Source organism: Danio aesculapii, chromosome 23, assembly GCF_903798145.1.
Source record: "Danio aesculapii chromosome 23, fDanAes4.1, whole genome shotgun sequence".
NCBI classification, from domain to species: domain Eukaryota; kingdom Metazoa; phylum Chordata; class Actinopteri; order Cypriniformes; family Danionidae; genus Danio; species Danio aesculapii.
The window spans coordinates 13,556,472-13,573,111 of NC_079457.1; the positions used below are offsets into that span (position 1 = coordinate 13,556,472).

At 31.9% G+C, this 16,640-nt stretch overlaps 1 protein-coding gene across 1 annotated transcript in view; it reads right to left on the reverse strand.

Moving 5' to 3' along the window:
- plxna1a (plexin A1a) overlaps positions 1-16,640 on the reverse strand; it is a 454,670-nt gene that overhangs the window by 104,250 nt on the left and 333,780 nt on the right. The window contains exons 11-12 of the mRNA XM_056449070.1: positions 16,050-16,146; positions 9,090-9,280 (exon numbers count right to left, since the gene is read on the reverse strand). Of these exons, the coding sequence (XP_056305045.1) occupies positions 9,090-9,280; positions 16,050-16,146 (288 nt within the window). The remainder of the gene's footprint in view (positions 1-9,089; positions 9,281-16,049; positions 16,147-16,640) is intronic.

The following is a 16,640-nucleotide window of genomic DNA, read 5'->3' on the forward strand; positions in this document are numbered from 1 at the left end:
AGAGTCTGGGACGAGGCTCATCAACATCTGCAGAGGGCAGTCCGTCGAAGCAAGGTAACCGCCGATAGGAGAAGGTCTGAAGAACCCAGATACACACCCGGACAAAAGGTGTGGCTATCCACCCGGGACATACGCATGCGACTGCCCTCTCGCAAGTTAAGTCCCCGATTTGTTGGTCCCTTCACCATCGTGGAACAGGTTAACCCCGTCACCTACAAACTACAATTACCCTCTCACTACCGTATTCACCCTACATTCCACGTATCACTCCTGAAACCCTATCACGATCCTGTTCTTCCCTCCACAGAGCCTGACCACGAAGAGGAACCCCCTCCTCCACTGCTCCTAGAAGAAGGAGCCGTCTACGCAGTGAAGGAGATCTTGCGTTCCCGACGTCGTGGTGGCCAGTTGGAGTACCTGGTGGACTGGGAAGGGTACGGCCCCGAAGAAAGGACATGGGTTCCCAGAGCTGATATTCTCGATCCTAGTCTCATGGTGGAGTTTCATGAGAGCCACCCTGAGTTCCCAGCGCCTAGAGGCAGAGGGAGACCACCACGGCGTCGGAGGTGTCGGCCCTCAGGAGCGGGCCCTGGGGAGGGGGGTACTGTCATGGATTGGTCAGGCTCTCACGACCCCCACTCACGAAGATCACCATCACCTGACTTCTAATGAGCACACAGCTGCATCACATTCACGAGCACCAGATAAAAGCACAGCACTCCAGTCGCTCATTGTCCGGGCTCGTCTCGACGAAAGCGGACAACTGAGCGACCACTCAGCGTAGTCATCCTCAGCTAAAACAAACGACTTACTTACCTGTTCTCTTTGTATTCCTCCTAGTCTTCCTGGTCCTCCCGAATCGTCCTGTCTTCCAGTCCTTCCAAGTCTGTGTCATCCTCTGTCAGCTGTATCTGGTGTGTGCTGTCCATCCTCGTGTATTCCTGTTACCCAGCCACGGAGGAAAAGACCCCAACATCATTCCTGATCCTCCTGGCTATCCTTCATGTGCTCCTTGTTGTCATTTAATAAACACCCTAACGTTTCCTTACCTCTGTCTCCTGTCCGCTTCATAACATATATATCTCTCATTCTACATCAGAACTGTTTACTTCACCTCACCATACCCCTCTTATCCCCTACACTATTATTTATCGTCTACAGTTATTTTTACTGTAACTTGTTGTTTAGTGTTTATTTGTATTGTAAGAATATATTTACTTGTTTGCACTGAGTAGTGAGATGCACTTAATCTCATCGCACATGCATATATAATGTATATGTGTACAGTGACAATAAAAGACTATTCTAATTAAAATGTGTTCCTTCACTTTTCAAATCTTTCTCATTTCTCATCAGCTGAAACTGGTAGCCGCCGACTTCCATAGTACACTTTTTCTTCCTGCTATGAATGTCAGTGGCTACTAATGTTTCCAATACTCTTCAAAATTAATTTTGTGTTGAATAGAAAGATATAAAAATACATATAGGTCTTCATTTTGGGATGAACTTTCCCTTTAATGCTCTTTAAGATGATAATAAATGATAGTTTTGTGTGCTTGACATTGATACCTAACTAGAAGTATGAAAACAATTTACTGTATTAACTAAAGTGAAGCGAAAGTAAAGCATTCAAGTTCAATAAAAAAATTTAATAAAAAGTTAAAATGCTCTAAAAATACTAACTGAAGTATTTTTGACATAAAACTGCTTAAATAATTCATTATTTAAAAAATAATAAAGCAGTCAATAGCACACTAAATCAAATCAAATAAACAATTAATTACAAATATATATTTTTAATTTTAATGAAAAAATATATTTTCAATAATCAAGTGACTTAATTAAAATAATTGAAAGCAAACAATACAAAAACAATTACAAAATTAATAGTAAACACTACAGTGTTCCTGAAATATACTATAGTAAATTGTACTATAGGCCTACTGTATGTATTATAGTATTTACAACTCTTTGTTAATGAATTCTGCAGCATACTGTAGTACAGGGGTGGGCAATTAATTTTTCCAAGGGACCACATTATACTCTGGGGAGGGTTTAGAGGGCCAGACCAATATAATTAACTTTCTTTCGCTCGCTCGCTCGCTCACTCGCTGGTTCCCTTCCATCCTTCCTTCCTTCCTTCCTTCCTTCCTTCCTTCCTTCCTTCCTTCCTTCCTTCCTTCCTTCCTTCCTTCCTTCCTTCCTTCATTCCATAATTTTTGATTCCATACAAAGCATGAAGCTGCCTGGTTGGTTCTTGTCACATGACTCGTGGTCGCTTGCGGCACTCTGAAATGTTTCAATTTTTTCAACTTGCTGTGCCTGGAAAACTTGAGTGTGACATACCACATGTACATCCCTTCCTATTTGCACGCTCAACAGGCGAATCTCCATTTGAAATAACAAAACTGAGCGTGCAAAAGATGCTATATGTTAAAGTCCCCTTTTGTTGACTCGTAATCTCAGACCTGTGCATTGCAAGGCCCTGTTTGCTCTTGAATTTAAATTAAATAAATTCTTCATGAGCAAGAAGTCCAGAGGGCCGCATGTGGCCCGTGGGTCATAAAATTAACAGGTCTGCTGTAGTATTACAACAGTGAACTAATAAACTGTAATGAATACTATAGTATACTTTTGTTTTTGCTACAGAAACTGTGGTGCACTGTAAAATAATACAACCTACAGTAGTATAAACCTCCAGTATTAGGTCATTTGTTTATACTTTAGTTCTTGTGTTACCATAGCAACTAAAAAAATACCACAACAGATTATTTCTAGTACTTTACTACAGAATGGTTTAAAAAACCCTACAGTATATCTTAGAAATTACTATAGTAGGTTTTCATATATAAACAGTAATAGGCAAGTGTATTTATATAGCACATTTTTTACACAATGGTAATTTAAAGTGCTTTACATAAACAAGAATAAAAGAAAAAGAAAATATACGTAATAAAAACAACAAAGAATAAAAAAGAATAGAATTAACATACTTAATACTGATGTTTTCACACCAACATGAGGCATTATCATTTAGTTGGAGGTTTGATTTGCAATGCTAACTCTCAAATTATAATTTCTCGCAATTAGATTTAAACCATTTATTGCCACAGTGCCTAATACTGGGCCAACTGGCGACCAACTCCCTTTTTATTTACTCACCAAAGGCAATTTTGCTCACATTTGGCGAGTGTTTATTTTGGACCCCGCTCACTAGTCTCTCTAATAACATCAGAGCCGTAGCGCAAATGTCCAAAAAACGAGTCTATGATGAAAGCGCAGCCTCCTGTTACTGTTTCGCAGAGTTTAGGAGATTTGAACACATTACGTGCATTAAGTGTACTTCTATCATTGACTGTATTATTTTTGTCCCCTGCAAATCTTAAATTAAATCCAGTGATGCTAGATGTCACAAGACATGCTAGAAAAAAAAAATACAACATTTGATGGCATCTAATCTGAGGACTACAGCAGAGAGAAAAACCAGTCAATAAAAACTCAAATGTGGTCAAGTGACGCTATCGTACGACTGTTCTCTGCCGCTGATTCCATGAGAACAGAAAACAACCATATGTTGCCTCATTATTGATTTATATAACAAAATCTTAAATCTTCCTTTATGTTTCTCCCTTTATTTTAGATTTTGGGACTGAATCTAAATTGAAAAATAGGCACAAATGGAATTTGGGAAATCTGTGTATTATTTAGCACATTTATTCTATACACTTTAAAACCCAAAAAGTTAAGGTAACTCAAACCATTTGGGGAAACCGATTGCAACAAACCATTTAAACCCAAAACCTAATCCTAATGAGTACTGTGAACTTACTCCATTTGAGTAAACAAAGCAATCTGAGCATAGTAAAACTTAATAAACGCAACAACTAATCAATTGAGAACTGTAAACCCCAATATGTTAAGGCAACTCAAACCATTTAAGGAAACCGATTGCAACAAATCACTGAGTTAAAAAAACTAATCTATATGAGTACTGTGAACTTACTCCATTTAAGTTGAAGTAATGAGGTATTTAATTGACTCATTACCTTCAACACTAAGTTCAAACTCTTTTCAAATGAGTAGAATTAACTTTCAGTCAATTTTGAGTTAACTACACTCATTTCATTTGATAAAGCTGACTGTTGGGTTTTACAGTGTACATTTATTGAATAATAAGCAAATGTTTAGATGATTTACGTACAACACAATTAGTAGAGTGATATTGTTTACATCTTTTAGAGAATGCCTTATATGAGTGGTTCTAATTGGATTTGTCTTGTAAAATAAAAATGAAATATGCAATGAAATAAATACGATTTTTATAATGAAGTGAAACATAAAAAAACCTATACAAATGATTCATATTTCACTGTATTTTTTGTATCACTTAAAATCAGACTTTGTGTCCATAAAGGTATATTACATTATATATCAGTCCCTCCAGGATTTTGCGTAAAAAACAATCAGATTTTTTGTGACTAAAATAATAATATGATGAATTTTTGCAAAATTTGAGGCAATTTTTGACGCAATTCTTTTATTGTTTTACTGTAAAATATATACATAAATGTACACAACTTAATTCTTTATTAATTTTGTCAGTGTAAAACTATGCAGATGTCACTTCATGTTTTGGCAGGAATTTGAACAGTGTCCCGACTGTCTAAAATATATGGGAAATCTGCTGCACTTTAAAAAAAATTGTGACATTTGCTTGATTTTTTTGTTAAATTCAGTGACCAAGGAATCGCATAATCCTGGAAGTTCTGACATATTACATAATTATATTATAAGTACAATTTATTGATGGTCTATGATTGGTAGTACCCGGATGAGTATGTGTTATTACTCACGGTTGTTATCTAAAAAAAAGAACAAGATACGGGCATGTAACAAAGGCTAACATGCTAGGCCAATACAGTACAATTGATATTGTTTTACATCTTTTAGAGGATGCCTTATGAGAGTGGTTCTAATTGGATTTGCCTTGTAAAATAAAAATTAAATATGAAATGAAATAAATATGATTTTAAAATGAATGGAAAGAGAAGAAAAAAGCTATTAAAATGTTTCATATTTATTCTTGTTTTGTTTTGTATTTTTTTTATCAATTAAGATCAGACTCGTTGTCCATATAGGTATATTACATTATATATCAGTCCCTTCAGGATTTTGCGTAAAAAAACTATCAAATTTTCTATGACTAACATAATAATATGATGAGTTTTTGCAAGATTTGAGGCAAACTTCGAGGCATTTCTTTTCATATTTTCTTATGTTGCTCTGTGTCTTGGCTTGAATTTGTAGAGTGTGCTGACTGTCTAAAATATATGGGAAATCTGCGGCAATTTAAAAAAAATGTGACATTTTCTTGAGTTTTTGTAAAAAAATAATTGTTAAAATTCAACAACCGCAGGATTGCAAAATCCTGGAGATTCAGATATATTACATATTTATATTATAAGGACAATTAATTGACGGCCTATGATTCAAAGTACCCGAATGAGTCTGTGTTATTAGTCTCAGCAGTTATCCTGAAAGAACAAGATATATGCTAGGTTAATATAAACTTTAGGAGCTTTGGCTTCAAAATGACCACTTCAAAGACATTGTTAAAATGCAGATGACAGAAAAAACTAAATATAGTTTGTAAATATATACTTACAAACTAGATATAAGTTTGTAAAACAGCTTTGAGAAGAAGAATCCCTTTGCAGCCATGAAAAAGTAAGTACCTCTGACTTTTTTTCAAAATTTAAGGTAAAATATCCATTGTTGTTCTCATGGTGTCTATTAAAGTCATGCAAAATGATATTCAAGCTAAAACATTTTAATATTGTTAGTTTTTAACCATATTATTTTACGTAATTTTATATCATTAATCTATAAACACGACAGCATTATTATTTTTTCATTTTTAGATGGTGGAAGTCATCATAGAAAGTGGGAACCCTGAATATACAGGTGAAGTCAGAATTATTAGCCCCCCTTTGAATTTGTTTTTCTTTTTTTAATATTTCCCAAATGATGTTTAACAGAGCAAGGAAATTTTTCACAATAAGTCTGATAATATTTTTTTCTTCAGGAGAAAGTCTTATTTGTTTTATTTTGGCTAGGATAAAAGCAGTTTTAAATTTTTAGAAAACCATTTTAAGGTCAAAATTATTAGCCCCTTTAAGCTATTTTTTTCGATAGTCTACAGAACAAACCATCGTTATACAATAACTAACCTACACTGAAAAAAAGTGTTGCATGCAAAACTGTTGCAAACTATTTATTTGTAGAGAATTTAAACAAACAAATTAAATTGAGCAATGTTCAACTTAATTTGTTTGTTTAAATTCAGCCCAAATAAATTGTTTGCAACCACTTAACGTAAAAAAATCATCTTTGAATAATTTTTTTCAGTGTAGTTAAGCCTTTAAATGTCACGTTAAGCTGTATTGAAGGGTCTTGAAAAACATCTAGTCAAATATTATTTACTGTCATCATGGCAAAGACAATAAATCAGTTATTAGAGATGAGTTATTAAAACTTATGTTTAGAAATGTGTTGAAAAAATCATCTCTCCCTTAAACAGAAATTAGGGAAAAAATAAACAGGGGGCTAATAATTCTGACTTCAACTGTATATTTGGAGTACACAAGAATGAGAACAATATTATATTTGGTTGCATATAGTAGCGTCTTGTGTCCAAATAGCATCTAATCTAATCTGAGGACTACATAGAAGAGAAAAACTAGTCAAAAGCTGCTTAAACATGCTCATGCAACACTCAAAAAATGACTTTTGCTGCTCGTTCGAACTACTTATTTAAAATAAGTTGAAACAACACAGTTGTTATGGTTTTTTGAGGACAACTTATTTGCTTTGTGGTCAATCTACTTAAATTTGTCAAAACGATTAAGCTAACTTAAACAATTTGTGTTGGGACAACATGAAGGAATTGTGAGGCCCAGCATATGTTTTTACAGGGAAAGCTAGCATGCCACTGAATCCATGCAAACAGAATACAAGCATACGTCGCTCCCTTTCTTTGTCTGCACCTCTTCCTTTTCCGCTTCTTCTTCATTCAAGCTTTTCAGCTCTGGTTATATAGCGATAAGTAAGCAGAGAGACAGGCATGAGCTAACGGATTAGCAACTGTGCCACTGGCAATTACCCAGTATCAGGGGCTAATCTTACTGAGCGCCGCCGCTGTCTCTGCGACTGCCAGCTGCCAGCACTGGCACACCGCAGTATATTAGCATCAATCCACCGCTGCACGGCAATAAAAGCACAGCCAGAGATTTGTTTGGCAGGGCCACTGAAAAACGCAAGATGGAGGTTTATTGTTTTTTGTTTGTCTGTTGTTGTTGTTTTTTTTTTTTCATGTAAGTGTGTCAGTGTTATGGAAAATGAGAATGGTTAGCATGCAGGATGTAAACACAAATGTTTGGATGGAATATATATTTTATGACGAGGGATAAACCACATGAAAATCACTTCAAATAAACTGATAAGCAATGTGTGTAGCATGTATGGCGTTAAACTGGACACAGCGCACACTTATCATTTTAAAGAAATATTAGGGTTAAAATGTTAAGCTTTACATAGTTGAGACATAAACAAAGTATTTTTACAAGCTTATTAAGAATGCTTAAATAAATAAAAATAAACTCAAAAATGTGGTTTACACTAAGAAACTTTTAAACTTATGAACATTAAAACAGTCTGTAGTTCTAAAAATTAAAACAAACAAACAAACAAATTAATAAATTAATTATTTAATATTTATTCTATGTGCAATGGTATTTTTTGAGGTGATTGTGATGATGATGATGATTATTATTATTATTATAATTATTATAGTATAAATTATAACAATAATTTCTGAAGACCATGCAACACGAAAACCTAAAGTAATAATCATGAAAATTCAGAATTGAATATTGAATTAAAGAATTAATTGAACTTTTTATTATTACAATATTTCACAATAATACTGCATTTATTGCATTTTGTATTGATAAGCATAAGTTTACTCAAAACCATATGTAAAAACTTGCTATTTGTTGTGTAATATTAATATTATTAATAACAACAACAAGTGTTTAGTTTATAAAAAATGTCAAAAATTAATTCAAAATACATTAATAAATAAATAAATAAATACATAAATATATGTGTATGTATGCAAGTATGTTTTTATATGTATGTATATATATATATATATATATATATATATATATATATATATATATATATATATATATATATATATATATATATATATATATATATATATGTATGTATGTATGTATGTATATATATATATATATATATATATATATATATATATATATATACATATATAAACATACTTGCATACATACACATATATTTATGTACAGTATATTTATATATGTATGTATATATGATTATATTTGATTATATATGATTATGTATATATCTATCTATCTATCTATCTATCTATCTATCTATCTATCTATCTATCTATCTATCTATCTATATATATATATATATATATATATATATATATATATATATATATATATATATATACACACATATACACATATATATATATATATATATACACACATATACACATATATATATATATATATATACATACTTTTTTTTGCTTGCAATTTATCATTTATTGTTGTTCATTATAGTTTTTTTTTTTTGTGGCCATTATTTTGTGATCATAAATCACTAATGTGGTGGTCCCTTTAAGTTCAATCATTATTTTATATAACCAAATACTGATGCATAAAAGAAAAAAACAAAGAAAAAACAACAACAAAAACCCTTAAGGGTCATTCATACTGATGATACCCAAAAAAACAAACAATAATCAAAACCTATACATGTAAACAATTCCATTCAAAAGAACCACACATACATACAGAAAACTTTGACACTTTTCTGAACACAGGACACAAAGAAACCCGGCTCTGCAAAAACAACACCTGTTAAAAGCTCACACAAGATAAAAGTGTGTGTATGTGTGTGTGTGTTTCACAGTCTTGTAAATAGTGAATGTGATAACTGGTCTGTGTCAGAGCGGGAGCGGGTGTTACCTTGTTGATTTTAGGGTGAGCGCAGCGACTGTTTCCTGCGCTGGGGTTCATCCAGCTGCTCTCTGGAGGAGCACATTCCTGTCTGAGCGAGCACTTCTTCTCCTGAACACACCAGCCGCAGTCAAAGCGTGGGTCTGCTTTCAGACACATCCCGCAGCTGTCCCGCATGGCGAAACACTTGTACAGGTGCGCTGAGGAGAAACACAGGGGAGAAATAAATAAATGAGTGTGCAGAGCGGAGGACAAAACCTGTGACCGAGCAGCACATGAGAAGCTTTATTCATCTGCCATGTTGCCTGGCAACCGCAAACTGTCTACAGTTGAGCTAATGAACTCCATTACTGCATTCAACAAGTGTTTATTGTGATCATTAGGCTTAATAAATGAGTTCTTTTAATATCAGTGTCTTTTTATAATGATGTTGCTTTTATAATTGCTTTGCATAATTATGTTTTAGTTGCGAGTTCACCAACCGTAATATGCATAAATATACCCCTAAATATATCAAATATCATTTTATTTACTTAATATATCTGCTTTCATATATACACACACAATTTATATGTATATAACTATTATTATATACAGCTGAAGTCAGAATTATTAGAATTATTGATTTTTAAAAAATATTTTTTCAATATTTCCCTAATGATGTTTAACAGAGCAAGGAAATTTTCACAGTATGTCTGATAATATTTTTTCTTCTGGAGAAAGTCTTATTTGTTTTATTTTAGCAAGAAAAAAAAGCAGTTTTTAATTTTTAGAAAACCAATTTAAGGTTAATATTATTAGCCCCTTTAAGCTATATATATATATATATATATATATATATATTTTTTTTTTTTTTTAGTCTACAGAACAAACCATCATACTTGCCTAATTACCCTAACCTGTCTAGTTAACCTAATTAACCTAGTAAGCACTTTAAAAAATATATCAGTTTTCAGCTTCATTACTCCAGCCTTCAGAGTCACATAATCCTTCAGAAATCACAATATTAAATTATTATTATTATTATTATTATTATTATTATTATTATTATTATTATTATTATTATTATTATTGTTATTATTTTTAATGGTAATAATAATAAAAGCAATAATGACTGGACTGATAATCTAATTTAAAAATACATACAATAAGTAATAAATGAATATTTAATAAATAAAAAGTATTTAACATTTTTAATTTTAATAAATTCTGCCTTGAACAGAAAAAAACAACAACCCCAAAATTTTGACCGGTAGTGTTAATTTTTTTTCTTCTAGAGAAAGTCTTATTTATTTGTTGCTGTTTGTCTGAAATAAAAGCTGTTTTTAAATTATTGTAAAACAATTTTAAGGCCAATATTAAGAAAAAATACTTACTGTCAATCATCATGGTAAAAACCTAAATTAGTTAACATAATTACTAAAACTATTATGTTAAAAAATGTTACAAATATCATCTCTATTAAGGATAGCTTTTAAATATTTATAATTTTTTTTAAAGAATGAAGTATTTTTGAAAGATTGCAAATTTCAAAGGAGTAAATTTTTATAATGTATATTAAATTGCATATAATATATTGCTGTTAATGAGTATTATTATTAGTGCTGTTAATAAAATAACAATCCTAAATTACTTATGAATGATTTTGATATTACAGATTTATTTCTCAGATTTTTTCTGAATACATGTACAAAACTTTAAAGTAATCATTTAAAGTTACTTAAAGTATTAAGTCATGTTCTCTAAAAAAAATCATCAAAATTAAGTAAACTTGTGCTTAAAGCTAGATTTATATATGTGGGGTCAGAATTTTTAAGACAAAATTAAAACTTAAAAGATTAGTTTTATCATATTTAATATTTCCAAAAACATAATCAGCCTAAAACTCAGAGTATGATTTAAACACTACATACAATGTCAGTAATACTTTATTTTGATGGTCCCTATTTCACATTTTGCTGACTAACTACATGTCTATTAATTCTCATTTGAGTATTAGTAGACTGTCTGCTTAATATCTGCTGATACAGCCCCTTCAACGGACATTTAACTGACTATATGAAACTTAGCAAGTACATGTCATCTAACCCTAACCCCAACCCTAACAGTCTCAATCTATTGAGAATTAGTTGGCATGTGAATGCAATGTAATTTAAATTCAATTAAAAGCGTTAAAGGGACCAACAAAATAAAGCGATACCAAAATGTCATTTACAGGACAATTTTAAGATATTTAAATCAAAAATACTATGATAAGTTAAGCAAATTAACCAGTAAGTTAAACAAATTATTTAAATCTAAACAACTAAACACCACTGGTCATTGCTAATAAACAGAAAGCACACTGTCTACTACATTTTCAATCTAAAATATTAAACTAGTTGCTCTTAACTGTAAACTTACAGAAAGAGAGATTAAAATATAAATGACGCATGACACAAAGGCATCACCTCAGCTACAGCTAACAATTAGCGAATTACAGATGTTAAATTCCCATTGCGGAGAGAAAGATGGCAGATTTTGCAGGGCCCCTGGAGCTTCAGGGGCCCGAGTGAATGTTGTTGCGTCTCTGACTGCTGGCAGACTTCAAAAGAGACGCGCAACCATCCGTCTCAGCCTCATGCTAATCTGATTAGCCACGGCTAAGCTTAAAAGTAGCGCTGCGCTAATTAAACTGAACCAAATGAATGATTTAATTACATTAACATTTCCACTTTACAGCGGGGCAAAGCTGGGCTTTTTCTCTGGCAACGTGGTGAAGATAAACGCTATAAAGTTGTTGCTGAGAGAGAGAGAGAGAGAGAGAGAGAGAGAGAGAGAGAGAGAGAGAGAGAGAGAGAGAGAGAGAGATGGATAGTGCAAATATCTTAGCATCTTTGCATAAGACAAATAAGTTTGACTATAGAATTGTTGTTTTCAAACAATATGTTTAGAAATAAAATATATTCATGATCGGGCGAATCAGAATTTTTTGTACACCTATATTCAAAATGTTTAGGTCAGTAATACGCAACAGTACAACACTTTTTTTTTTGTTTATTTAATTTAATTACATTTTTGTTTTATAATAATAATAAAAAATAAAAATATATAAGTAATATTAAAATAATATTAACAATAATACTACTACTACTGATAATAATAATAATAACAGTTTTGATTTTATTATTTTTAATTAGATTTAATTTTATAATAATAATAATAATAATAATAATAATAATAATAATAATAATAATAATAATAATAATAATATTATTAAAATAATAATAGCTTTTATTTTATTATTTTAAATTCTGTTACATTTTATTTAATTTTATATTAATAAAATATAATAAAGATAAATAGTTAAAAAAATTATTATAATAATAAGTTTTGATTTTATTATTTTTAATTTGATTTAATTTTACAATCATAATAATAATAATAATAAAATATTATTTTAAAACTTTATTTAATTTTACACTAATAATAAAATTACCTAATAATAATAATAATAATAATAATAATAATAAAATGCTTTTATTTTATTATTTTAAATGTTATTTAATTTTATAATAATAACATATAGTAATAATAAATAAAAAAAAACTAATAATAATAATAATAATAATAATAATAACAACAGTTTTTATTTTATTATTTTTACCTTTTATTTAAGTTTATTAATAATAAAAAATAAATAATAATGATAAATTGTCCGTAGTGTATGTGTGTGAATGAATGTGTATGGATGTTCCCCAGAGATGGGTTGCAGCTGGAAGGGCATCCGCTGCGTAAAACATTTGCTGGATAAGTTGGCGGTTCATTCCGCTGTGGCGACTCCGGATTAATAAAGGGACTAAGCCGAAAAGAAAATGAATGAATGAATAAATAACAATAATAATAGTTTTTGCTTTATAATTTTTATTGCATTATTTACATGTTTATTTACTTATTACTATTATTATTAGTAGTAGTAGTATTAGTAGTAGTAGTATTAGTAGTAGTCGTAGTAGTAGTAGTGGTGGTAGTAGTAGTATCACTGTTATTTTTATACAGAAATCTTTTGTAACAAATATTTTCACTATAATTTTTATTCATTTATTCATTTTAGTATTTTCAAACAAACTATTATTAACCCAAACTCATTAACCCAAACTATGAGATTACATTAAAAACAATAAAAATAACTAATTAAGAAAATAATTATTGTCTTTACTGTCAACTGACCAAGACAACATCTTAATGTTACAAAAACACAGTGTATGGACGCGTCTCCATGATTTCCCACCTTCTCCATCCTGTACCATTTTTCACATGTTGCCGACAGCGACGAGATGAGAAAAATAAGGCGGCAAAAAGTGCAGAGCGTTACATCACTCAATGTGCTGCGAGAACTTGATTTGGCCCAGGTGTGCCGCTCTATTGGATGACCCTCCAGAGTCACCATTCACTCACAACTCTCTCTAAACAGCTCTTTACAGGCCCTGACACATGAAATATTGGTAACAAATGGACCCAGACTTGATCCAGCATCACCAAAAGCGCTCATTCCGAGTTATTTGGAGAGTCAGTCTGAGATGCGAACTTTCTTACCAGATGTCCTTTTCATTAATTCTGAATACGGTGTTTTTGTATTGTATTGCAGAGATGTGCTGAGGAATAACCAGATGAGCTGTACTGAGAGAAACAAGGCATAAAACAGCCTTAACTCATCCTCACAGACCCACTAGATCCGACAAAAAGTGACTATACGGTTTTTAAGTTGTGACATTTATGACCCTGTATTATAAAACCAGCTATAAGTGTGGAAATTGAGATCTAGGTACTATCCGAAATCTGAATAACTAGGTTTTCTATTAATGTACAGTTGAGGCCAGAATTATTTGCCCTCCTGATAAATTTTAATTCTATTATATTTTGTCTGCAATTTTTGTTTGAGGGAGGGAAGATTTTTTCTGCACATTTCTAAACATAATATTTTTAATAACTCATTTCTAATAACTGATTTATTTTATCTTTGCCATGATGACAGTAAAACCATGAACAAACCATTGTTATACAATAACTTGCCTAACCTGCCTAGTTAACCTAATTAACCTAGTTAAGCCTTTAAATGTCACTTTAAGCTGTATAGAAGTGTCTTGAAAAATATCTAGTAAAATATTATTTAATGTCATCATGGCAAAGATAAAATAAATCAGTTATTAGAGATGAGTTATTAAAAGTATTATGTTTAGAAATGTGTTGAAAAAAATCTTCTCTCCGTTAAACAGAAATTGGGAGAAAAAATAAACAGGGGGGCTAATAATTCTGACTTCAACTGTAAATGCTTAACTAGTTTAATTAGGCAACTTAAAAAATGCTTAATGGGGCTAATAATTTTGACCTTAAAATTTTTAAAATAGAAACTGCTTTTATTCTGGCCGAAATAAAACATATAAGACTTTCTTCATAAGAAAAAAAAAACATTATGGGCTCTATTTTAACGATCTAGGTGCAAAGTCTGAAGTGCAGGGCGCAAAAGCATTAAGGATGTGTCCGAATCCACTTTTACTATTTTAAAGACAGACAAATAAGGTTTGCAGCACATGGTCTAACAGGGTTGTGCTTATTCTCTTAATGAGTTATGGGTGTGTTTTGAGCATATTGTGCATTAAACCAATCAGAGTCTCATCTCCCATTACCTTTAAGAGTCAGTTGTGTGGCGTACTTTGTAAGTGGAAAAGCGGAATGCTTCACTAGCGAGAAAACGGTTAAACAGACCATCTCCTCCATTCGGCCTCTTTACTTTCTCTTTACATTGCTTTAATTCTTTACTCCTTTACTTTCAGGGATGAGAAAATGGTGTTGTGCGCACTCCACTGTAGACATTAGCCTACATATTTAATTTCTTTGTTAAGCGCAGAGATATGTTTCAAAACTATTTCAGCTCTAATTTCCAGCAAACGAATAAATGAACAATAATAATGAAAAATGAGTTATATCCAAAAATACGTCCAGTTCTTATGCCCCATATAGTGATGTAGACGCCTCCGAAACCCAACAGGTGGACAAATCTAAACCTGTTTTTATTAAAACAAATATAAATATGTATATAATAAATAATACTGCTAATAATATTATCATTATACAAATGAACAAGGTGAAGAAGGCGTGGAGGCAGTGGTTTTATATTTATGTAGAAAAGAATAATTTTTGTAACATTTTAATCCTTTTTTTCATATGTAAAGATATTTGTGTATTGCTGTACATCCTGTGTGTATTAAGCAATGTGTAAACGCTTGGATCCGCATAGGCACATAACTAACGTTCTCGGCACTGTACTCTAGACCAGCTTTTTTTAGTCAATGGCATGGTCTATTTTATTTTCTCAAAATAGCAAAGCGCAAACAATGCGCCTTACCACACCCATGAGTCCACAAAGTGATGCAAATGGATTTGCTATTTAAACAACGTGACGCACAGCATCAAAATTAGGGTTGCGCTGGTCTGAAAATAGCAACAACTCGCGCCATACACATTTTGCGCCTTATTGTGCCCGGTGTATGATAGGGCCCCATAGCACATACAGTGAAAAATTCCTTGCTCATAGGAGTTCAAAGGAGGGCTAATAATTCTAACTTCAACTGAATACATTGTTAGGATATGACAATATTAAGCCGAGATACAATTATTTGAAAATCTGTAATCTGAGGTTTCAAACAAATCAAAAATGAAATGTAAAACTTAAGTTCTTAGAAATGCACATCTTTATTTAACATAAGAGCCATAATATGAAAGATTAGAATTTATACACAGTGATCAAATACATGTGCGATATGCATTTGTTGATATGTTTAGCTTAAAACACTGTGAGTGTATATTAGTGCCATTTGTTGTTTGCTTTGGCCATCTGATACAGCTTTCGGACCCAGACACTGTGACGGGTGAAGTCAGACTTAACAAGCGGAGAGAGGAATGGATGTGTCAGACTGAGGCGAGATTTACCTTGGATATTGTAGGGGTTGTCAATGACGAAATCTCCATTCCACACAACGGAGAGGTCCACAGGCAGGTCGCTGATGTCATTTCCTTCATAGTCATACTGGAGAAAGAGAGAGAGAGAGAGAGAGAGAGAGAGAGAGAGAGAGAGAGAGGGAAAAAAAGATAAATATGACTCAATGCTGATGTAACTGAATTTCGCTCCTAAAAAAAAGTCCGAAAATATCAACAGGAAAGTTTAGTTTCTTCAACTATTTTTAAGTAATTTAAGCATAATACAACTGATATGTGATGTTTATATGATTTTTCCCCCCTGGTATGATTCAGATATTATTAATTCACACTTTATTCTGATAATCCACCCTACTTTTTTGTCCCTAAAGTGTGTCTATCCACCAAAAAGACAAAAAAGGTGCAAAATAAAACTAGCATGACGCACTGTACTACTGCAGAGGATAACATGTTCAGATTGATTACTCCCACTTTTCATTATCATGTCCCTGTCCTCTATCGACAGTGTTTATACACCAAAAAGACAAAAAAAGGGCTCAAAATACCAAAAATGAGTTTGAATTAGGCTCTCGACATTTCTCGATC